This window comes from Phocoena phocoena, chromosome 9, assembly GCF_963924675.1.
Source record: "Phocoena phocoena chromosome 9, mPhoPho1.1, whole genome shotgun sequence".
NCBI lineage: Eukaryota > Metazoa > Chordata > Mammalia > Artiodactyla > Phocoenidae > Phocoena > Phocoena phocoena.
The window spans coordinates 91,798,455-91,823,517 of record NC_089227.1 but is presented as its reverse complement, the minus strand read 5'-3'; the positions used below and the strand labels follow the sequence as shown (position 1 = coordinate 91,823,517).

The following is a 25,063-nucleotide window of genomic DNA, read 5'->3' as shown; positions in this document are numbered from 1 at the left end:
ATACATGTATATACACACATTCTTTTTTACAATATAAACATTTTTGACAGGAGTAGTTTGTGATTCACATTTCATCACCTGCTAGAACTTAACATTGATTTCAAGTAATTTGCACCAAACTTTCTCAAAAAGAAAAAATTCAGGGAGCTAAAACATGTAACTCATATATCCAAATTTGGATAAATATGGGCGTCTCCTCTGTTATTCCCAGCTTTAGAGATAGTATAAAAGTCAAATAAGGCTATATAAAGAGGTTTTAGAAATGATACCGTTCATTTGCACCTTTGTTGTTCCCTCCTGGGACATACCATTCACAACGCCGTGCCAGGAACAGCCTCAGGCTCAGGAGCAAAGAGATGTTGGGCAACTTTGTCGTGACCTTGGCTCCGCTCTGTTCCCTCCGTAAAATGGGCGTGATAGGATACAGCTCCCACCAGTACCACAGTGATGCACGAATCAGGTGAGATCAGGTGGGTCAATGTATGTCAATAATTCACTCCACGTTCGTTGAACATCAGTTGTGTTTCTGCGCCAGGTTTGTGGGAGGAGGCAGAGAACAAGGTCCATTCCCAGCACTTGGCCTGGCTGCCAGCACGAGGGCGTGTGTTCAGGCAAAGGAGTCATTGGGGATGTTGGGGGTTCTCCCTTATCTGCTCCGACCTCCTGCGCTGACTGTGGAGCAGCCGTGTGGTCTGACGGTGACCCCAGTTTGGGGGTGGAGGTGAGCAGGGATAACTTGGGAGGCAGACCTGACACATCTAGGCCAAACATGCTGGTGGCGCAGTCCCAGTCCCCTGGCCATTGTGTGGTTCTGGAGCCCAGGCCTAAGCCAATCAGGGATGTCACCAACTCTGTTCCAAATGGGAACACACCCCAACCGGGCCCCAGATGTGAGAAAAGCTTGCCATGCTCTTTACAGACACAGGACGCGATGGTATTGAAACGGTGCGTGATGATGAGTCAAATCCATTCCACCTGCCTCCGGTAACTGAGGTAATTGAGGTCGTAAACACTTGCGTGTCCCCCAAACAGCACGTAGCCTAAACATGAAGATGTTTTTTGCCTGAGTTACTGTCCAGGAACTTGGAGTCTCAGATGAGCCGGTTAAGGCTGGATAGGATCACCCACCCTCCAGGGGTCACACATGGATGTCAGCTCTGTGACCTTTCACATGTGCAGAAGCCTGTAGCTTAGTTACGCCTGCGCAGAAGGATGATTCCTGCACCTTTTTCCAATCACGTTCCCCACAAGCCCCACCCCTCACGCGCCCTGCTTCTTCATTTGCCATCCTATAAATACCCTGAGCCGCTGGCTTTCCCAGAGGCAAATTTGAGATCTGAGGTTTGTTCACCTCTCTCTCCCTGCTCTCTCCCCCCTCTCCCCCCTCTCTCTCCCCTCTCTCTCCCCTCTCTCTCCCCCCTCTCCCCCCCTCTCCCCCCTCTCTCTCCCCTCTCTCTCCCCTCTCTCTCCCCTCTCTCTCCCCTCTCTCTCCCCTCTCTCCCCCCTCTCTCCCCCCTCTCTCCCCCCTCTCCCCCCTCTCTCCCCCCTCTCTCCCCCCTCTCTCCCCCCTCTCTCCCCCCTCTCTCCCCTCTCTCTCCACTCTCTCTCCCCTCTCTCTCTCTCTCCCCGCTCTCTCTCTCCCCTCTCTCTCTCCCCCCCTCCCCACTCTCTCTCTCTCTTCTCTCTTTCTCCTCTCTCTCTCTCTCCCCTCTCGGCTGGAATAAACCCACTCTTTGCCCCAAACTTTGGCGTCTTAGCGTTTGGTTTGCTGTGCGACGGGCACGATAAACCTGGTTGGGTAAAGTTTGGCGAGCCGGGCAGGAGGGGAAGTTCAGATGGACCTTTTGCTTGGGGCTTTTTGGCCTCTTGCTGGTACAGAGAGCACGTGGAAAGGTCCAAGCAGCTGCCTGGTCCATTTGTTCCACGACCGTCCCCAAATTTCCCCTGCCAGGTGCCACCGATATTTCATTTTGCAGCAGACGGTTTTGGGTTTGGAAGACATCTTGTGGGTGAGTAACTACGTTAAAGAAATCCAGCTGTGCTTAAATTGTCCGATAATTCTGACCAGATCGTGGGCTGGGGGCCTGCCTACCTGGAGGGATTCTGGCCGACAATATAAAAGGTTACAGGTGCTGAGTTACTCTACCTGGGTTAGAGGCCCGGGGTTTTTGTCGTTGGTCTTGTTTGTGTCCCTCTGTGTCTGATTGTTTCCGTTGTTAAGCTTTGACTGCTGGGGATTGAGCTTGGTGATGGTGGCAGGGACCCTTAGAAAGACTTCATTATTGTGACCACCTGGAAGCAAAGCCCCTTCAAAATGGGAAAGGTTAATTCAGTTCCCCCTTGCAGCCCTCTAGGCTGTATTTTCCAAAATTGGGAGACGTTCAGTTATGAATCCATGGAAAAGAAAGTGATGGTATTTTTTTTGGTAACACTGCATGGCCATAATATCCTTTAGTCTCCTGAGCAAAATGGCCTGTAAGTGGATCCTGAACTTACAATATAATTCTGCAACTAGATTCATTTTGTGAATGAGAAAAAACATGGGATGAAGTACCTTTAGATACAATGTTTGTATCAGAATAAACCTATGCAAAGAAGATGTAAGGTTAACAGGAAGGGAAGGAAGGAAACCTGTTTTGCTTCGTGCTATTTCAAAGGAGGAGGATTTGCCGTTGACCCTATATCATGGGGGCTGTTGCCCTTTCGTTTCCACTGTCTGAGCCACAGCCTCCGGCTTGGGCCCCTCTGGTCTCTGAGGGTCGAGAAATAGGAGTGAGCTCCCCCTTCTCATACCTGCTGCTGGATTTGGCCAGGGAGCCACCCAAACTCAGGTGGGGCAATACCCAGCAAGGCAAGTCCCCACTGGGGGTGTGAATGCTGAGACCGGGCAGCCGATGGGGCTGATCTGGGTCCACTCCCACTTTCAACTTCAGATTTATTTAATTGTAAGAGCACTATGCCAACTTAACAGAGATGACCCGAAGAGAATGGAAATACCTTTTCTCATCCTGTTTTTTTTTTTTTTAAACTCCAAACCTGACCTGGGCAGATGTTCAAAATTTATTAAATACCCTTCTCACTTCAGAAGAACATAGGATGGTGCTGGATAAAGCTTGGGAGGAGGCAGATGTGCTTCATGTAGACACCCCTGGCAGGCGGTAGGGGATGCTGGGAGCGTGGCTCTGTCAACAGGGGATCCTAATTGGGATGTGAATGTTGGGCATAGGCCAAAACTCGAGTACGATTGAGATTGTATTCTTGCGGGATTTCAGAGGGATGCCCGAAGAAGCTTTAATAAAGTACAAGAGGTAAAAGGGAACCCAAATGAGGCTCTTTCAGAGTTTCTAGTATGGGTCTCTAAAGCTTAGAGGCATTATACAGATACAGACTCTGAGGCCCCAGAGAATTTAAATATGGTTAATATGACTTTTATTGGTCAGGTTCCCCCCGCCCCACTAATATACAGAAGAAACAGAAGGTGCTCTTGGAATGCCGAGTCTCAACCTGTTGAGATTGCCTTCAGTTTCCAATGGCAGGGACCAGGCTCAGGAGAAAAGGGAACAAGGGAATGAAACAACAGGCCACTCTGCTGGCGGCTGCCTTACACAGGAAGAGCCGGACCAAGCTGAGGACCCTACGAGGGACTTGGCAAAAGGTAGGAGGCCCCGAGCTTCTACTCGAACTGGGCAATCAATAGTGGGATTTCTACCACCGTGAATATTGCAAACAGGAGGGACCCTGGAAAAGAGACTGTGCCATCCTAAGGAAGACTCTGGAAGAAGGTAAACAAGTGGCACATCAGGTGGCTGAGCTAACTGAGAACGATAGGGACCCAGGGGCTCCCCTTAATCCTGCCAAGTCCATCAATATCTCACATACAGAACCCCACGTGACTAGGACAGTAAGAAATCAACTTTTGGACTTTCTGATCAATACGGGGGTCACTTACTGTCTTATTATTATATTTGGCTGCATTGGGTCTTCATTGCTGTGCGTGGGCTTTCTCTAGATGTGGCGAGCCGGGGCTACTCTTCATTGCGGTGCGCGGGCTTCTCATTGCGGTGGCTTCTCTTGCTGCGGAGTACGGGCTCTAGGTGCGTGGGCTTCGGTAGTTGCAGCACAGGGGCTCAGCAGTTGCAGCACGCGGGCCCTAGAGCGCAGGCTCAGTAGTTGTGGCACAGGGGCTTAGTTGCTGTGCAACACGTGGGATCTTCCCGGACCAGGGATCGAACCCATGTCCCCTGTATTGGCAGGTGGATTCTTAACCACTGTGCCACCAGGGAAGTCCCCCACTTACTCTGTTTTAAATATCCAGCTTTCTACACTTTCTTTTGAGACTGTGTTTGTAACTGAGGTGTCTGGAGAAAACGTGAAAAAGCCTGGTCTCCAGCTGCTAGACTGTCAGATGGGGAAGCCTCACCTGAAGCGGCTTTCTATGTTGTTGTTGTTGTTGTTTTGGTCGCATGGTTTGCGGGATCTTAGTTCCCCAATCAGGGAGTGAACCCTGGCCCTTGGCAGTGAAAGCGCCAAGGACCTAACCTCTGGACCACCAGGGAATTTACTGAGGCAGCTTTCTATACGAGACTTACTAAATACCAGGGTTATCTTTGCACCTGGACAAATGGACATGAAAGTACCACCAGAGCAGGCTTGCGCGTTGCAGGCTTCATTGCTCCAACCCCCAAAAGGATAGCCTACAGCCATTCCCAAAGGGACACTACAGAAGGTGATTTAAAAATTTGCCCACAATATTTGGAGAAATCCGGGCAAAAGAGTTGAGGGAACTTCAACTAAATGAGGGAGCCCTGCTCCAGTATGTGGATGATCTTTGATTGCTAGTAAGACAAAGGACATCTCAGACCAAAATACGGTTTTGGCTATGAACTTGTTGGTCGAACGAGGCTATAAGGTGTCCAAGAAAAAGGCATAGACTTCTCAGCCCTCTGTTAAACATTTGGGTTTTGAACTCTCACATGGACAGAGAGCCTTGCTCCCTGATGGAAGGGAAGCTGCAGCCAGGGTTGCAGCTCCTACTACCAGGAGACAATTTAATTACAGGACTCCTGGGAATGTCTGGGTTCTGCTGCATTTGGATCCCCAACTTTGGACTTGTAGCAAAACCCCTTTAGGGAGCTCTTAAAGGAGGAGACGATGAACCTCTAGACTGAAATCTTGAAAGGATAAACATCCGGAGGACCAGCTCAATCCTCAATGGACTGGACCTTCTGAGGAACGTGACGGGAAATAGAGACTGCTGCAGAAGGGAAACCGCACCCCGGATCATCATCCAAACCTCAGCTGGTTCCAGACTCCCGACATTGACTTCTCCGAGTGGGCAAGTGAACCCCTAGCAGATCTTAAGTTGTGAGAAAGAAAATAAGGTGAACAAGACTGCTGCAGTGTTGGCTTTGGTTAAGTAAAATTCTTCAGAAGGCAAGTTACTTAAATAACGTATTAGGTTACCAGAATGATTTCTTTCGTCTCCTCTGTATTTCTGACCTCCCAGGCTTGGAAGGACAATTCAATGATTAGGCTTTCTCAGACTCTGGCAAAAGCAGGTAACCTCTCTACCTGTTGCATATGTCACCCAAAACCTTTTTTTGTATTTGACCATGCTGACCCCCTTGGTTATGCCTGTCATCAATTTTTCAACCACCCCCTACCTTCACTGATACTTAGGATAAAAAGCCCTCAGATGTAACATCAGGTTAGGCTAATCAACAGAATTTCCCATCCTCTGTTTTTTGACTTAGCTGAAATTTGGTCCTCTCCTCGTGTCCTCAGATAAAACCATCCTGGGTGTCTTCCCCCTTCAAGAGTCCACTTGGTCAGGATATTGTAGCAATCGTACTTACTTTTCCCAGCCCATGTCCCTTCCATATTTAATATCGAAGTGTTTCAGCCCAACTGGTAACGATCGAGACACTAACACGTAAAGGTAGGTCACAGATCCCTGGCTTGACGTGGGAAGTTTATCAATATGTCTGGCATTCTGTGTGCTCCCCACCCCTGCGAAGGTACATCTTTTTGGTTTTGATTACCAACCTCGGGCCTATGAATGCTGTGACAGCTGCCACATAGGTGCCATTTGCTTATTGGGATCAAAATGTTAACTTGATCAGGAGCAAGAGAATATTTTCAAATGAGCACTAAACAGTTTCATTACTCAAGTCCTTGTTAGGTCTACACGCTTTATCAGCAGGAAGTATCCAGGGCGGGCATTGCCACTCTTCCCTCAAGATTGAGGAACGAGGGACTTGCCGGGTGGTCCAGTGGTTAAGAAAACGCGATTCCACTGCTGGGGGCGAGGGTTCGATCCCTGTTTGGGGAACTACGATCCCACACACTCAGTGCGGCCAATAAAAATAAAAATTAAAAAAATTTTAATGCTTTATTTTTAAATTATAAAAAAAGATTGAGGAATGATCCAAAGATTTGGGGGACCGAAACAGTGCATGAGGATTAATCAAATCCACTTCACCTGCCTTCACTGATCAAGGTGGTTTTAATACTTGCATATCTCCTAAGGCCCGTAGCCTGAACAATAAGATGTGTGCGTGAGTTATTTCTCAGGAACTTGGACTCCCAACTGCATCTACTGCAGCTGAGCCGGTTAAGGCTGCTTAGGACCGCCCACCCTCCAGCTGAGCATGCGTGGGTGCCTGCTCGGTGACTTTCCCAAACTACAGAGGCTTATCGCTTAGTTACGCCTGCGCAGAATGATTCCCGCGCCTTCTCCCAATCACCTTTCCCCACACGCCACACACCTCAAGCCGCCCCCTTTTTTTTTAATTGAAGTATAGTTGATTTTACAATGTGTTAATTACTGCGGTACAGCACAGTGATTAAGTTATACACGTACATTTTTTATATTCTTTTCCATTATGGTTTATCATCCAATATTGAATATAGTCCTCTGTGCTACAGAGTAGGACCCTGTTGTTTATTCATTCTCTATATAAGAGCCTACAGGGAACTCCCTGGAGGTCCAGTGATTGGGACTCGGTGCTTCCACTGCAGGGGGCCTGGGTTCGATCCCTGGTCGGGGAACCAAGATCCCAAAAGCCATGCAGCACAACCAAACAGAAAGCTCACATCTCCTCACCCCAACCTCCCACTCCATCCCTCCCCCAACCCCCTCACCCCGGCAACCACAAGTGTGTTCTATGTCCGTGCTTCTGTTTCATAAATAGGTTCGTGTCATATTTTAGATTCCACACGTAAGTGATAGATGGTATTCATCTTTCTCTAACTTCTCTTAGTATGATAATCTCTAGTTGCATCCATGTTACTGCAATTGGCATTATTTCATTCTCTTTTATGGCTAATATTCCATTGTATGTGTATGTACCACATCATCTTTATCCATTCATGGACACTTAGGTTGTTTTCATGTCTTGGCTATTGTGAATAGTGCTGCTATGAACATAGGGGTGCATGTAGTTTTTGAATTATAGTTTTGTCTGGATATATGCCCAGGAGTGGGATTGCTGGATCATATGGTAATTTTATTTTTATTTTTCTAAGGAACCTCCATACTGTTTTGCACAGTGGCTGCAACAGCTTACATTCCCACCAACAGTGTAGGAGGCTTTTCTTTTCTCCACATTTTCTGCAGCATTTGTTATTTGTCGACTTTTTAATGACGGCCATTCTGACTGGTGTGAGGTGATACCTCGTTACAGTTTTGATTTGCATTTCTCTAATAATTAGCAATGTTGAGAATCTTTTCATGTGCCTGTTGGCCATCTGTATGTCTCTTTTGGATAAATGTCTATTTAGGTTTTCTGCCCATTTTTCGATTGGGTTGTTTGCTTTTGAGTTGTATGACTTGTTTGTATATTTTGGAAATTAAACCCTTGTCGGTCACATTGTTTGCAAGTGTTTTTTCCCATTCTGTAGGTTGTCTTTTCGTTTTGTTTATGGTTTCCTTTGCTGTGCAAAAGCTTGTAAGTTTGAGTAGGTCCTATTCCTTTATTTTCGGTTTTATTGCTATTGCCTTGGGAGACCTAAAAAAATACTGGTAGGGTTTATGTCAGAGAATATTTTACCTATGTTCTCTTCTAGGCGTTTTATAGTGTCATGTCTTGTTTAAGTCATTAAGCCATTTTGAGTTTATTTTTGTGTAATGGTGAAGAGGGTGTGTTCTAACCTCATTGATTTACATGTGGCTGTCCAGTTTTCCTAACACCACTTGCTGAGGAGACTGTCTTCTTCCCATTGTATATTCTTGCCTCCTTTGTCGAAGATTCATTGACCGTAGGTGTTTGGGTTTATTTCTGGGCTCTATTCTGTTCCATTGATCCATGTCTGCTTTTGCGCCAATACCTCACTGTTTTGATTACTGTAGCTTTGTAGTAGTGTCTGAAGACTGGGAGGGTTATGCCTCCTTTTTTTTTTTTTTTTTTGTGGTACGTGGGCCTCTCACTGTTGTGGCCTCTCCCATTGCGGAGCACAGGCTCTGGACATGCAGGTTCAGCGGCCATGGCTCACGGGCCCAGCTGCTCCGGTGCATGTGGGATCCTCCCTGACCGGGGCACGAACCCCTGTCCCCTGCATCGGCAGGCGGACTCTCAACCACTGTGCCACCAGGGAAGCCCTACCTCCTGCTTTTTTTTCTTCAGGATTGCTTTGGCAATTCTTGGTCTTTTAATGGTTCCATATGAATTTTAGGATTATTTGTTCTAGTTCTGTGGAAGATGTTATGGGTAATTTGATAGGGATAGCATTAAGTCTGCAGAATGCTTTGGGTAGTATGGCCATTTTAACAATATTAATTTTTCCAATCCAAGAGCATGCCACCCTGCTTCTTTATTCATCATCCCGTCGCTACCCTGAGAGCCCCTTGCCTTCGGGGAGGCAGGCTTGAGATCGGTTCTCCCATCTCCTACCTCGGCTAACTTGCAAAGACATCCTCTCTTTGTCTCAAATCTTGGAATCTCAGCGTTTCAGTTCCCTGAATGTCAGGCAAGATGAACCTGGTTTGGTAACAGTTTCTCTTCATCTGGATATCTGGCTCTGTGCTAACCTGAGAATGAAGGTGTCACATGGAACTCAATCATGTGAGCCAACAGACCCTTCCTTGTGTAAGGCTGTTTGAGTTGGATCTTGTGTTACAAGCACCCAACAGTATCCAGGTAAAGAGGTGCATTGTGTTTGGGACCCTAGGAGCCTCTCCCAAAGCATCATCTGCAGGTTCTGGTGCTGGCACTTCCTATGTGGCCTCACCTTGCTGGATCCTTGACTGAGAGCCCAGTTCTGTGCGTCTGAATGCCTCGCTTTCAGCCAGAACCCTGCCATGCTGCCACGTAGTTTGGTCTGACCCTAGGTGTGCTTATAGACCCAAAATCTCTGACATCCTGGTTTCTGCTGGTACTTGGAGAACATGTAGGTACACCTCACAGTTCTGAAACATCTGCTGCCCCCAGTACCTCACAGAGCCCTGCTCACCTGTGGCCCCAGCACCACTCTACTGGTAGTCCCATGCCTAGCCCGCCCCCCCCCCCGCCAGTCTGCCTCTGCCATCAAACCCCTGTTCTCAGCCCTCTCCTGCCTTTCCCCACTCTGCTGAAGGTGAGATTTTTTTCTTTTCAAATTGCAACAGGTAATGAAAAGAAAGAACAACTTAGTATTTATTGCATTATTTATGCCCTGGGAAAATCTGAATACCAGTAGTCAAAGTATAATGGATGTAAATAGCTTTTTTCCAGATAGGAAAAACAGACAAGAAATTTCCCCCCAAAGTATCAGTGTAGCATATTGTGCCAGATCAAGTTTCTGAAGATTCTCAGCTGTACCAGACCTAAACCTAAGAGGTGCGAGGATGGTTTGGGGGCAGGGGAGGCACGCAGGAAGCTCAGGGCAGCAGCTAATTACCAACTGAGGGGTATGTTTCAATGGCTTAACAATCTGCATAGCTGTACCTGTTCTTAGTTGAGTATCTACCTTAAATGTGCATGCTTTTATTAAGTTACGTAATATTTACTTGGATCTTTAATGTTAAACCCTGTAAGTACTTACGATTTTAAACTATCACATTTGTTTATAAAAACTTACAGTGGGGCTTCCCTGGTGGTGCAGTGGTTGAGAGTCCGCCTGCCGATGCAGGGGACACGGGTTCGTGCCCCGGTCCGGGAAGATCCCACATGCCACGGAGCGGCTGGGTCCGTGAGCCATGGCCGCTGAGCCTGCACGTCCGGAGCCTGTGCTCCGCAACGGGAGAGGCCACAGCAGCGAGAGGCCCACGTACCGCAAAAAAAAAAAAAAAAAAAAAAAAAACTTACAGTGATGGGCTGTCACCTAACACTACCCTTTTGAAAAGGTACCATACTGAATGACAAATTACATTTGCCACAATGAATGACAAATTACTACCTTGAATGACAAAACTGCAATGCACGCTGGGCTCTGGCTCAAAGGGCTAATGTTGAAAGCTGTTATGAAATTGTATATGAAAGTAGGCTCTTAAAATGGAACTTGGAGGGTAAAAATACCAGGAACTTGATAAATCAACCCTAAAACTAAGGTTTAACTTTTTATCATAAAGGTAAGAAAGTCTTACTGGGAAAAAACAAGTCTCCTTGCAAATGGAGGGTTTTTTCTTTTGAGTTGATACTGTTTATACAGCTCAGCAATGCAGCTTTGGGGAAAATGCTTGCTGACAGTAAAATGAGGGTCTTAAATAAAATTAAATCTTTTTTTTTTTTTAATTTTTGGCTGTGTTGGGTCTTTGTTGCTGTGTGCAGCCTTCCTCTAGTTTTGGAGAGCGGGGGCTATTCTTTGTTGCAGTGCACAGGGTTCTCCTTGTGGTGCCTTCTCTTGTTGCGGTGCACAGGCTCTAAGCATATGGGCTTCAGTAGTTGTGGCAGGTGGGCTCAGTAGTTGTGGCACGCAGGCTCAGCGGTTGTGGCGCACGGGCTTAGCTGCTCCTCGGCATGTGGGATCTTCCCGGACCAGGAATCAAACCCGTGTCCCCTGCATTGGCAGGCCAATTGTTACCCACTGCGTCACCATAAGTCCCTAAAATGAGGGTCTTATTGAAGGAAAATACTTAGCATAACATCCCCAGAGGAGCAAGTGTTCTTGTAAATGTGACTAAACTTTCTCTAAAGATAACAAAAAAAATACCAAATTGTGTATGAGACTTTAGGGTTATTCTAACTCAGAATGGTTACCCTGGCTCAAGGATGACTACCAAAAATGTACATTTACTCTGAAGTCCAAATACGAGCGGTAGGACTTCCCTGGTGGCGCAGTGGTTAAGAATCCACCTGCCAGTGCAGGGGACACGGGTTGGAGCCCTGCTCCAGGAATATCCCACATGCTGCAGAGCAACTAAGCCCGTGCGCCACAACTCCTGAGCTCTAGAGCCCACAAGCCACAACTACTGAAGCCTGCGTGCCTAGAGCCTGTGCTCTGCAACAAGAGAAGCCACTGCAATGAGAAGCCTGTGCACTGCAACGAAGAGTAGGCCCTACTCGCCACAACTAGAGAAAGCCTGTGCACAGCAACGAAGACCCAATGCAGCCAAATAAGTTAAAAACATAAACAAATACTAGCAGTATCTAAGCCACAGAATTGTTCTAAAAGGATCTTTTAAAATGGGGGTTATCCAGAGCTTCCCTGGTGGTGCAGTGGTTGAGAGTCCGCCTGCCGATGCAGGGGACACAGGCTCGTGCCCCGGTCCGGGAAGATCCCACATGCCGCGGAGCGGCTGGGCCCGTGAGCCGCCCGTGAGCCATGGCCGCTGAGCCTGCGCGTCCGGAGCCTGTGCTCCGCAACGGGAGAGGCCACAAGAGTGAGAGGCCCGCGTACCGCAAAAAAAAAAAAAAAATACTACTACTAATGAAATGGGGTTATTCAGTTCAGGAACATGCAGGTGAGGTGACCTGCCATGGGCCCCAGCCCCTGGATGATGATGATGTCCTTCACTGGCTATTGCTGACCTGTTTGTTGGTGGCCACTTAGATATATGTGGTATTTAACTCCACATATATCAGTATGGTGGGTCAGGTTCCAGACAGCCTTCCTTGCACCTACCAGCTTAACCTTTTGGACCTCATTCCACACCCTAAGGTACTAAGTCTAAAGTGCTTTTAAGGATTGAAGAGAACAGCACAGACCACTAGGAACAAAGGAGATAACAATTTCTGAGCAACCAAAAATAAATGGGTACTGATGCAGCTGGGTCTCCGATAAAACTTTGTATGAACTAAATGTGTGGAACCAAATATGGCAGGAAAACCTCATTTAATGAGGCACAACTTGGTAAACTGGGAACGTGAGGTTTGTCCCCTTTAGATGTAAATCTGATGTCACTTAAAATGATTAGTTTCAGTTTCTGAGGCTTACGTTCCTGTCACATCAAATTTGTTAAAACTTACGGGACTAAAGATAGAAATAGTCCTTGAAAGGATCTTAACTATACTCACTCACAGACCCTTATTTCATTATATTCTTGTTCTTCAAGAATCTCAAGTTTTAACTACTGTTTAAACGCGGGTGGGTATATAGCTTTCCAATGCAGAAATCCTTAGTCTCATTACACTGGTTACACCATGTTTTTATTTCAATTTGCTCAATGTGAAGAAAAACAAAACAAATAAACTCAATTTCTTCTGCAGGTCTGGTCCTTCTCTACAGTGGTTGTTACAGTCCTGAAGTAGCTGGAATATAGCCAGCAAGGGCCCAGGTGGAGCAACAGTTCATCTTGCATCTGTAAGTATATATTTATTTCCTTTGGTGCCTTGCACAGTAAGGCACTATTAGTAACAGAATAGAAATGGCCACAGCAAGTAGTTCTAGTGACAATTTACTAGACAAGTTACAGTTTAATGGTGGTGGTGATTTTCATTTTATTATTTTTTACAATAAGGGTGTAATCTTTATACTCCGCACACACAAAATAAAACAAGAAGTGCTTATGAAAGAGTCCCTGCCCCCACCCCCCGTCTCAAAACATCCTGAACGTAGCTATTCAATAGAACAGAAAAATCAAGACATGTTTGATTTCAAAATTTCAATAAAAAAGCAAAGCATGTAATGCAACAGCTGTTCAACCTCCCACTCTAAAATAGGCACCGTTAGACAAACAAAACTCCCGGTACTTTAAATTTCTCCAGCACACATTCCAGTATAAATGTTCTGAACTGTAATCAGCTAGTAATTAATAATGGGACTAGAACCTTAGAACAGAAGTTATATTGCTTCCCTGCACCCCTTTCTCCTACAGTTAGAGGGTAGAGGTATCAGGGGATATGGAGTCAAAGGAAGAAGGATTAAAAAGAAATTCCCAATGTTTGTTTTTTTGGACGAGAAAGGAAGACAGCATTTTACAAATGTTCAAAAAATCCCAAGGCAAGTAACACAATTCATTCACTATCACTCCTACTAGAAAGAATAAAGACATCAGCATCTTATTATATAAAACTGTACTTTCAGAAGTGTATTACAAGTTCACCAGAAACTATGGATGTAGTTTTAGGCTTCATCAAAGAAAACAAGTTCAGATCGAGTTAGATGCTATACACCTAAGCCTAGCTGGATCGGTGTCTGGAACTGCTCACTGTGTCACCCTGAACAGCTGTAAACTAAACAATAGTATGTAACTCCAGAGGAAGCTTAAGGATTGAGGATATGTACACAGCTAATTATATCTCCCCTGCTTCGCGCTCTTCAGAGCTCCTCCTGTCTTCTGATCTGCCATTAGCGCTCTCATAGGACCGCTTCTTATCTTTTCGATCTCTGTCACGAGGTGATCTGTCTCTTGAATTCCTGTCTCTGTCACGTGATGCTAAGTCTTGTTCTCTGAATCTCTCTTTTGAGGATCTGAAAAATATTAATTTGAGGAGCAAAATGTGTTGGGAAACCCAAAATCCAAATGAAAGAATCGGATAAATATTAAGGTACTGATTAGCTGAAGCTATACAGAATGCATCCAAGAAGAGAGCACTACTGTATTTGACAAGGGTACTAAAACAAGGAGATGGATGAAGACAAACAGCTAAGGGTCAAAAACCATAAGCCAAAATGACTTACAGGACATTCTCATGATCTTCGAGGCAACCCTAAAGCTTCTCCAGTTCACAGCAAACAATTAATTAATATAAAAATAATATCTAGACAATACCTTAAAGATGTTATCCAATGTTTTAAGAATATACAATAGAATGTAGATTCCCAATCAATCAGATGGAAATCAGTGGCTTAGGACAGGGGTCAGGAACCCTCTCCTCTTCGCTGTCTGCCCAAATATTTTAGGTGTTGCAGGTCATGTGAGTGTGGTATACTCTTCCTTTTCTTTTTGTCAACCCCTTAATATAAAAACCATCATCCATAGCTCCCTGGCTGTATAAAAACAGGCTGTGGAGCCACATCTGGCCTGCAGGCAACAGTGTGCCAACACTCAGGTAAGAGAACTACTCAATGATATGGCTTTGAGCAACCATTTATTATTTAAAACTCTGCCTTATTCCTGCGGAGTTAGCTCATTCAACCGACAGAAAAAAATACAGAGAAAGATGATCACACTGTAATAAACCTTGATTAACTGTAACTGTTTAATACCACCTTTCCATTCCCATACCCAAGTCAAGAAGAAAGGTAATAAGCTCATACCAGAGATTCAATCAAAAGGAAACCCAAAGGACATTAGGGGATCAGAATTAATATGGAATCTTCTATACCTTCAACATCTAGAATAAATCAGTAACATATTACATTTATTTGCTTCTTCACGGGTGACATGGTACTTTTACATAATTCTCTCACTTAACCCACATGCAGAATTAGGATCTGAGGTCTGATTAAGTAATACTTTCAACTTCTAAGGCAGGGGAAAAAGTACTACCCAGTTTTAGAAATACAGTTAAAAAGAATTAAACCAAAAAGATTGAAAGAGTAAATGTCCGTTTCTGGCATTCTACTTAATTAAGGTTTTAATAAGCTTGATTTTAAAATGATGTGTTAAATCATAGAGTGCACATTCCTATCCGTGTCTTTGTAGGAATGGAACATGAAGAGAGACGACTGAGACGATGCCTAAGAATAAGGACACGCATTGCTGGTAAGTCCCAGAGAAATAAGAACAAACTCTAAGTATCAACTAGTATTCTGCCAGAGATTACAGTGTCCTTATTACAGAAGCAGTTTTCACTCAGTATTTCACTCAAACTATCAATATCCTGACGAAGCAGGCACCCTTCTACTAAGTAGATAAGGAAAGACAGGAGGGGTAATTAGATAATTTGGCCAAGGCCACTTTCATCCAAGTAGTCTGACTCTGAAGTCTGCACTGTATGTGTCTGAACGCAGCAGAAAAATGCAAACGGTCCTCATTTACCAAGGCTGTTACCCGGAAAGGCCACAAGGAGAATCTACTTATATTGGAGACCAGTATCTCACAGCTGGAGCAGGAGAATGGCAAGTTATAAAAGACCTTTAACTGGGGCTTACCTTGAAATTTAAACTCAACTACTATGTAGGAATAACTTGATATTCTCTTTTATACAGTAACTGTAGATGGTAGTAGCAATTGTCTGCTAATTTTTGGCAAAAAACAAAATATTGCTTTGAAAAAGTAATTTGAGTATCAAGATTAGAAGTGCTCTTGGGAACAGAAATAATTTTACAAAAATAATCCTCTTTATTAACAACATGCTGAAAATACTAGATGAGGGGTGTCAGGTGGTATGGTGGAAAAATTTCCTATATGTCTTAACTAACAGAGGAAACCTTAGGGACTAGGTTCCAGAAGAGGAGACTTCATGCCCATCTCTCCATCCCTACCACCAAAAACGACATTTAAGAGTTCAGAGACATCAGAAAAAATGACAGGTAGCCAAGCTGACAAGAGAAATTATCGAGACCTATCAACCGGCAAGATGATTCTTAAAATTTACAGTGCAGGTAAGATTCCTGAAGAATGTTTTAAGTGTATTGTTCTGGACACTGTACTGTATGCCTAGTTTTAAGAATGAGATAAGTGGCCTAGAATTCACACCATGCGCAGCTCTGCCCTCATCAATTCCCTGCTCATTCTCTGCATTTGCCTATAATACCCAGAATATTTCCCACCTGGTTTTATCAGTCGGATTACACCCACTCTGGGTTTTAGGCTATTCCCTGCAGCCATTGTTGTTGTTGGTTGTTACTCTGGTACTTCCCTCATCTAAGCTCCCGTATTATTTACTGATATCCAGTTTAGCACTTTGTCAGTGCTCATTATTGTCAAAGATGTTATTAGGCCTGTGTCCTAACTCACTTGAATAAAGCTGCTCAACTACATTATACTTATTTTTTTTAATACAGTAGAAGGTATACAATTATTACTGATTTAAAGTCTCCTGAAGAACTACTTGGTTTTCTAAGAGTGGAACTTAAATGTTCTCACCAAAAACAATAAAAATATATGTGAGGTGATGGAGGTGTTAATTAACTAGATGGAAGGAATCCTTTCACAATGTATATGTAGAGCAAATTACCACAATGCCCACTGTACATGTCTTACAACTTACTTTGTCAATTATGCCTCAGTAAAGCTGGGGGTGGGGGAGGGAACCTACTTGGAACAAGGCAAGAATATAAGGAATAAATAAAAGAGCCTATTATATCCAACGCAGTTTGTGAGCCGTTTCGGGGAATGGCTAGCTGAGGGGGCAAAAAAAACAAAATCTGCAGAAAGCTGTTAAAAATTTATCACGGACTTTATGTGGAGTAATCCACAGAAAACTTAAGATTAGTAGATACTAGGCACTCAAAAAATGTTTCTGTTCCATAGAAATGACCTGGCTTAGGGCCATAATGGGACCTGAGAAGTTTGGGGAGCTTGGTCTATACAGACCATGAGTGCTTAAGGCTCCACCACATTCTAATCCTTTGTCCTGATTAGATATTCAAGTCCTTAAAACATACCTCACCCTGGGTCTGCTCTCCTTGCACGTTTTGAATTTTCATGCCAATGACGTCTAAACTTCCTTTAAAATTCTGAACCTGCCCTGCCCAACTAACTGTATATAACAATGCATATCTATAGTGCAGAAAAAACAAAAATATACTGAATGTCTGCTCTGAAAAAGTACACCAGCTCAAAGAAGTTCAGAAAACAGTAAGTCAGACAACTCTTAATGAAAGGACTTCTCAGAGTCCCTAATTCACCAATACATATTGGAAAAGCGCTCTAACAGTACTGGTACCTAAAATTATTTGCCCATAAAGTACTTTTTCCCAAGACACACTAAGCAGAGAAAAGCAATAACCTCTGCACATATTGGTTCCAATTTCTTACTCTTGCTCATAAGTATATTCTTTCTGAACTACCCATATATTCAGGGAAAAAAATGTTATACACTCACACACAAATGTGTACAAATTAGCAGATGCCAAGTTCAAACCACCAGTATTCCAAGTCTAAACTGTAAAGGTAGTTCCATATCCTCCTATGGACCTCAGTACCTCCTCCTGGATCGCTCTCTGCTCCTGTCTCTAGAACTGTGCCCACTTCTCTGGTGGCTGCGGCTGCGACTACGGCTGCTGGAGCGGGACCTGTGGCGATGGCGTTTCTCCCGGGATTTGGATCGAGTTCTCCTTTTCCGTTCCCGTGACATGGAGCGAGACCTATGTCTGCGATGCTCTCTGGACCTGGATCTACAAAAGATAGTTAGTTTTTAGCTTTGTTGGCACTACACTTCTCTTTACTAAAGCCTCCTCTTTAAAGAGAAACTATCCCTCAGTAGGTTTATTTAATGCCAATACTATTTCAAATCAGCTAAATCTATGCTAAAATGAATTGCTGGTATATTAATAACTACATACTAGAATTTTGAAATGAAAATTAAACAGTAGTTCTCAGAGGTCAATCAGTGTTGTATAAATTTACATCAGTAATATTTTTTACGAAGGAAACAATCTGTAACACTACTACATGCCAGGGGCTGTATTATCTAGATGCTTTAAGGACAATTTCATTTAAACTTCCAAGATTTTTAGTACACTTTAGAAACAAAGTATGTACCTAGTGAACATGGACAGAAAGGAGACACGTGATAAAGAATATTGTTTAGGATAAAGTTACTAACTTGCTAAATTGAAAAGGTTATATGACCATTGAAATAAGTTTAAATGCCCACAATGTGCCTTGTCAGTGTAATCAAAACAGTTAAGACAGTTCTCTATTCAAGTAGTACATAATTTATTTGGGAGGAAAAAATTAACATGCATAAATCATTTTAGAGAACTTTAACTGCAAAAAAAAAAAAAAGTATTTACTTTTTGTAGGTGTACAGAGAAGGAAAAACACTTCTGTAGCCTCCGATGGGTCACAAAACTAACTTGTGTATTGTGTCTGCGGCCAGGATGAGGATGGCATATATAGAGGATGTAAAACATTTGAGGGAAAACAACGGGGAAGAAAGGTATGAATTTTGTTAACAGCCACTTTCAAAGTGATGAGAACATTCTAAACTGGGTTGTGACAGCTGTACAACTTTAAATTTACTGAAAGTCATTAACCAGCACACTTAAATGGGTAAACTTATGGTATGGAGTATAAATTAAACCTCAGTAAAGCTCTTTTAAAAATTTTAAGTCACTTTAAAGAATGAGATATTTAATCAAATTATGAGAAGAGTAAGTTCAAAAGCACATTATTCAGACGATGTAACAACCACAGCTAAGTAGAGTACTTTCACAATTAAATATTTCTGAAAAGAAAAAGAGGGAAAAGATAAAATTCATTCCATACAAGTTTTATCAAATGATATTTTCTTTTATCACTCACTTTGAGCTATTATAACAAATTATTTCTCCCAGCGCGTAATTTCATTTTACTAGTTGTCTAGTAACACCATTTACTGGGTGCCTACTGCGCTGCTCTAGGAACTGGGGAGACTGAGCAGCAAATCCAGTCCTTAACCTCAGGGAGCTTATACTCCGGAACGAGGCCTACACAGATACGTAGGCAGTAAATAAAGATAGGTCAGGGAATAAAGGAGGGTAAAAATGTAGAACAAAAGGAGGTGGTCATCTTTTGTATCCAATAGGCAGGAAAGGCTTTTCTTATAAAATCACATTTAAGCAAAGATGAAATTAAGTAAGGAAATCAGCTCATCAGCCAGCTCAGAGAAGACTGCTTCAGGTAGAGGGAACATGGGTGCAAAGGCCCTAAGGTGAGAGAAAGTTCAACATGTCAAAAGAATAGAAGAAACCCTTTTGGCTGCAATGAAATTAGCAAGGCAGAGTAATATCAGGAGTCTAAACAAGCAGAATGACCAAGTACTTGGTCACTCAAACCAGGATGCTCTCAACATCAAATTATACAGAGGGAAAGGGGGAGCTATTAATAAACATGCTGAGACAAGAAATAAACTGTCACTCCCCGAGGGCACGCTGTAAAGCCATGGTGAGGATTTCAACTTCTGTGAATGAAATGGAAGACCTTTAGAGGGTTTGAAGACAGGGCTGATATGATTTATTTCACTTTTTAAAGAACTCATTCTGGCCGATGTGTAAAAAACAGACTGAGGCGAAGGAAAGTGGATGACAGAAACAGAAATTAAGAAATTGCTTAAGAGGCTATTGTAAATAGTGAGGTAAGAAGTGGCTTGGACTAGAGTAATAGAAATTAAATTTCTGGCCTGAGTATCTAAAGATGTTCTATGTACAAAGAGTTTAAATCTCTCTTCAACAAAGGGAGAAGCTTGCATTAAGCAACCGGTAAAAAAGAACAGTATCGTCATTTAATATTTCTACTTCTCATCCTGGATTGAAAAACTCAACAACAATATAAGTTAGCTGACACAACTGGTCCTGTTTCATGCCTTAGTTTTTTAGTGTTTTAAAGCAGAAATACCACTGAAAGATGCTAAAAAGTAGTAAGGGACATCTAATAGAAACATAAGGTTTTTCTTTCATAACAACAAATGCTCTAGTTTACAGGGAAAAAGTTCTTGGGAAACAGTCACTCTTCAGAGTCAAGAATACTCGGAAGGTTTCAAAAAAGAAGATGTGATTTGAATAAGGAATGGTAGGATTTGAAAAAAATGAGAAAGGGCACTCTGCGTAGGCATGGACTCATTTGAGAAAGGCTCAGGGGACTTCCCTGGTGACGCAGTGGTTAAGAATCCACCTGCCAATGCAAGGGACACGGGTTCGAGCCCTGGTCTGGGAAGTTCCCACATGCTGCCGAGCAACTAAGCCCGTGCGCCACAACTACTGAGCCTGCGCTCTAGAGCCCAAGAGCCACAACTACTGAGCCCGCGGGCCACAACTACTGAAGCCCACACGCCTAGAGCCCGTGCTCGGCAACAAAGAGAAGCCACCACAATGAGAAGCCCGCACATCACAACGAAGAGTAGCCCGCGCGCAGCAACGAAGACCCAACCCAGCCAAAAATAAATTTATTAAAAAAAAAAAAAAAAAAAAAGAAAGGCTCAAAACAGGAATGAGAGAACAGCAAGTGAAGAACTAAGAAGGATGAAGTGCACCATGTTTCCTCACCTTAGAAAGAGAAAAATTGTCAAAAACTGTATTAAAAAAAAAAAAGCTTCAAAGCCCACAAGTATTAGTGCCAAAGGTCAAAACAAAGTGTTATCTTGTCCTCTTTCTATTTAAAGGGGCATTTTAAAAATGCCCCTTTAAAGCTTTTTGGGATCACTGTACAAGGGGAGAAGTAATAAACTCAAAGTCTAGATTGGGTGCAAACAAACATTTTCATTTCCCCCTTAATTAACTCACCATGGATTCCCTCATTCAAAATGTATCCAACTACTTATATTTTGAACAGGTACAACCTCTCAGCATGTGTTTCTTACATGTGCGACCCAAACTGATTTTTAAAAATAAATCCCGTCACATGTTTACTCTGAGCTTCTAAAGAAGATTTTAATAAAATATTCTGAAATATTTTTAGCTTTCTCTTTAACTCCAGGGCACTTTGTGATTTTACTCTGATAAAACTAAACTGTAGCTCATGAGTATCTTCTGACCAACTTCTCAAATGACACTGCTCAAATGTGAGCTACAAAAGAATTAAGAGTAACTAATTAATTCTCATTCATCTTAAGAAAGATATTTAATCTATAAAAACTACCTTTGGAAAACACAGCTTCACAACTTATCTTGTATAATACCTACCTTTTAGGATTCTTGCTATGTGATCGAGACCTAAAAAAAAAAAATCTATTTTTAGAAAACTATGAAAAAGGAAGAAAAGGTACAATGTACTGTTAAAATTACATTTCTAATTTTTATATTAGTTTTATAAATATAAGGCTTGTATGTATGTACACAAATTTTTCCAAAAGGCACCACAAACTTTACAGACTTCCCCACTTTGGCATACCCCTTAACTAGGCTACCTGGCTCTGAAAAAAAGAATATGCTCTTAGAAGACTAAAACACAACACAACTCACTAAATCTCCAAAAACCACCTCCTAGCCTGGAAAAAATTCGTTATTTTTATCTCTGTCATTTCTTCTTTCCCTCTGGGAACAGAATAAAATTTCTGATCTGTGAGACAATACTTTGTAATTATCACCTCACACTATAATCCCTAGAACACTCAATTCAATCATACAATGTTTCTTAATATGACACACAATACTCTTATATAAAGTACTCTTCATATTTCCTAGCACATAATTAAAGCTCAACGGATAGTAATAGCTAACGTTACAGTTACTAGGAAGTCAGTCACAGGGGGTTTTTGGTGGAGAATATATACCATGGTTGCAGCATGACTTCGGATTCAGCCTGATGTAAATCTTAACTGTTTCCATCACTCACTATCTATGTGGCCTGGGCAGATTATGTATCTTCCCTCAGCTTAGTCTGTCATTTGCAAAAGAGGGATAGTAATAACAATTTCACAGGGGGCTTTCAAGTATTAGATGAATATAGGTAAATTCTTAGTGCAGTGGCTGACACATAATAAGCATCAAGTGACAGTAACTTTTATCATTATCCTTTGCAATACCATAGGTGGAATCCCATTTTGTGTGTCATTTTCTACTTACTAGTAATTTCCTCATCTTCCATACTTAGGTCCATTTCTGAAACAGTGTTAACATTTTATAACTAATGTTAAAGGCAATTTGCCATTTGTCATTAAAGGAGTAAGATGTGATGTACTTTCTCATTAACTTTACATATGTGAAAATGTAGTCCTGCAAAGAATTTTGTTTCTCATTTGACTATCACCTCAGTTCAATAGTTTATACTAGTGGCACTATATTCTGTTGAATTTTAGCTTAAACTGAGATTTCAAATACCATTCATATTGTCTTAAATATTACAACACTGGGCAATATTTCCACAGAAACTTAGTATACACAAAAGAGAACAGAGATAAAGCTCTGAGGTAAAATTTACCAGTAAATGAAGAACATATATATCAACGGAAGAAGGACAGCAGTTCCTCTAAACAGGAACATGTCCATATGTAGCTTTGTTTTGTTTTGTCATTACAGTGCAAAAAGATTACCTGTTACAAGCCATGTAACACAAATGAAGTCAGTTTAAACGTCTTGAAATAGACTGAGTGTAACAGGATCAAAGCTTGAAAGAAGCTGACATAACCTAGTCCTGTATTGTCAAAGATATTAATTAATTTAGGGACATCTGCTGAAGAGAAGGTATTTAAATTTCAGAGATACGTAATACAATTAAGGGAACACTATTAAGTTAGAACTACAGGTAAATGTTTTGTGGCATACCCCTCCCATCTGAAAATTGCTGAATTTATAAACATGATGCCACACAACTTGCTGCCAATGGGTAAAAGTGACCCAGAACATGTAAACATTCTAAATATGAAGAATATGATTTTATCAACTAATGTCAATATAAAAAGAATGGTGCACATTTAGCTATTAATAAACGAATAAAAATTTTAACAGTTTATAGCTCCTAAACTGAAGAAATACAGAATCGAAGTACAATGTAAAATAATCAATGAAAGAAGCGGACAAAAAAATACCCAAACCTTCTATCAACAAGTATATATCATAAAATAGTTCCATGCCAGCCTGGTACAAAGCTAGCCCATTATGAAAATCAGAGGGCTAGAAAAGGGCCTTGTTATATATCTTACTGAACATACAGATGTGAAGCAATCATTATTCCCTCTTCCATACATTTTGAAGGAAATCTCCTTAACTTAAACAGCCGTAAGTTAACATACTTGAATAAACATTGTTTCACATGGTAATATTTTTAAGAGTAAACAAAAATTTCTCATATCCAGATTTATTAACATCTACAACCTTGTATAATCACATCTCTTTTTAGAACCGGGGATGTTCAACTTCAGATACTTGGACTACTCAATTACTCCATACCTCCTCAGCTTCTCCCTTTCTTCTCTCTCCCTTTCTTCTCTTCTTTTCAGGCGTTCCTGGTTTCTTTTCTCCTGCTTCTCAGCTACAACTCTCTTAAAAAACAATGACAGTTCAAATAATACTAAATGAGAAGCATTATTTACTGGGCCCATTCTTAGTGAGCATTATCCTAAACTTTACCATATCTAACATTAAAAAGTTTTTAATAAGAATTCATTTTGAAGTTTTGCCAGGTATAATCATTAAGCTTACAAGTCTGGTTTCCAAACTCTTTCCCCCCTTCCATATAAAATTTCATGTTTCTCCATGACTTCTTAATATTTCAAAGTCACTTTCACGAGATTTTTCTCCTCTTAACGTCTTCTGAATTCTAAACTCTTTAAAGATTTCCAATATAGAAATGTCTTCTGTCGACTTCTAGTTACAATCCAGAGGCTGCTGCTTTTAAAAAGTACCAGTGAAATGCTAAACAGTTCTGTTGCTAGGTCTATATTTGCAAAGGTTCCCAATTAGGTACCATTTTTGAGTTTTAACTTCAATCCAAACAATCATTTGCTATAGTGAAACTCTTTTTGTAAATTCAAAAACTTTACCCAAGGTCATCCTAGCTACTCCAAATACTGAGACGAGCTCACAGTTAACTACAAATATGGAGACGTGTCTAGGTGATTCTGATTCCACATTATTTTAAATGTCCATCTATGGATCCTGGGTTAATTTCAGTGATAACTGCACAAAAAGTCACTTCCCAGTGTTTCCCATCTTTGAGACAGTCCTCAGTTCATGACAAAATGCTACAGTGCCACCATTTTTTAAAAAAACTAGCCACATCAGATTGTTGAAAAGTAAATTGATCCTTTCCATTGACTCTGCTTATGTTCACCTCTTTAGAAATAACCTTTTTTTTTGTTTGCTTATCTTCTCAGAACTCAGCAGACGAGTAAGAGCTGTGTTGCCTTTCTCACAACAGCCTATATAAGCGACAGTGATTGTCCTTTTTAAAAAATTGGTTTCTAAGTCCTTTCTGAAATGGGGGCAAAAGCATAAAACTAGAGGTCCTACCAGTTTGCTATTTAGTGAACTGCAAAATATTTCAAATAAATATTGGATCATTTTTTCAATCTTCCTTTAAAGTAAACATCATACTAAATTACTATTCGTTTTATTAAAAAAAGAAAGTATCACTGGAAATTTTAGGCATTATTTTAGAACCCAGTTTGCAAGGTTCCTCCCTAATTCAACATCGTATCCAAGACAAAATAGTACCTCCTCCCAGAGTAAGAGGATTTTTAAAGTCTGTTTCTCAGATATCATCCATTAAACAAGCTGGTATTTCCATTTACAATCCTACACTATTCAGTATGAATTGTTAACAGAATCACAGTTAAGAATAGTCTTGAATCACAATCAAGAATACTACACAAAAAGACAACTTACACAGATCAAAAAGAATGAGTGGCTATATTGGATAAAGTGAGGGATATTAATTTACCAATGTACCTTTAATTCTTCAAGCTTCTCTCTTATTTCAATAAATCCCAGGTGCAGTTTACCCCCAAAATGATCAGCCAGTCGTCTGTCATTATCATGAAGACCTAAATAGGCAGAGCAAACTTCACAGACTCGAAGTTTCTGCTGCTGGAAACTGGAAGCTGGCATAGAATTCCGATAAACTTCCTAAACAAAAGTGACAGAAACAACGTTCATATAAACTGCATTAAAATCATAC

At 41.8% G+C, this 25,063-nt stretch overlaps 1 protein-coding gene across 3 annotated transcripts in view; it reads right to left on the bottom strand.

The window, feature by feature from the left end:
* Window positions 1-13,649: 13,649 nt before the first annotated feature.
* The window catches only part of LUC7L2 (LUC7 like 2, pre-mRNA splicing factor), a 56,020-nt gene continuing 44,606 nt past the window's right edge, over window positions 13,650-25,063 (bottom strand). Inside the window, exons 6-10 of one of the 3 annotated variants that reach the window (XM_065883518.1) lie at window positions 24,835-25,011; window positions 23,335-23,426; window positions 21,130-21,159; window positions 17,452-17,643; window positions 13,650-13,827 (exon numbers count right to left, since the gene is read on the bottom strand). In XM_065883518.1, coding sequence (XP_065739590.1) covers window positions 13,650-13,827; window positions 17,452-17,643; window positions 21,130-21,159; window positions 23,335-23,426; window positions 24,835-25,011 — 669 coding nt within the window. Of the gene's footprint in view, window positions 13,828-17,096; window positions 17,644-21,129; window positions 21,160-23,334; window positions 23,427-24,834; window positions 25,012-25,063 lie in introns of those variants that run through there. The other 2 variants (XM_065883519.1, XM_065883520.1) reach the window with 2 other exon arrangements.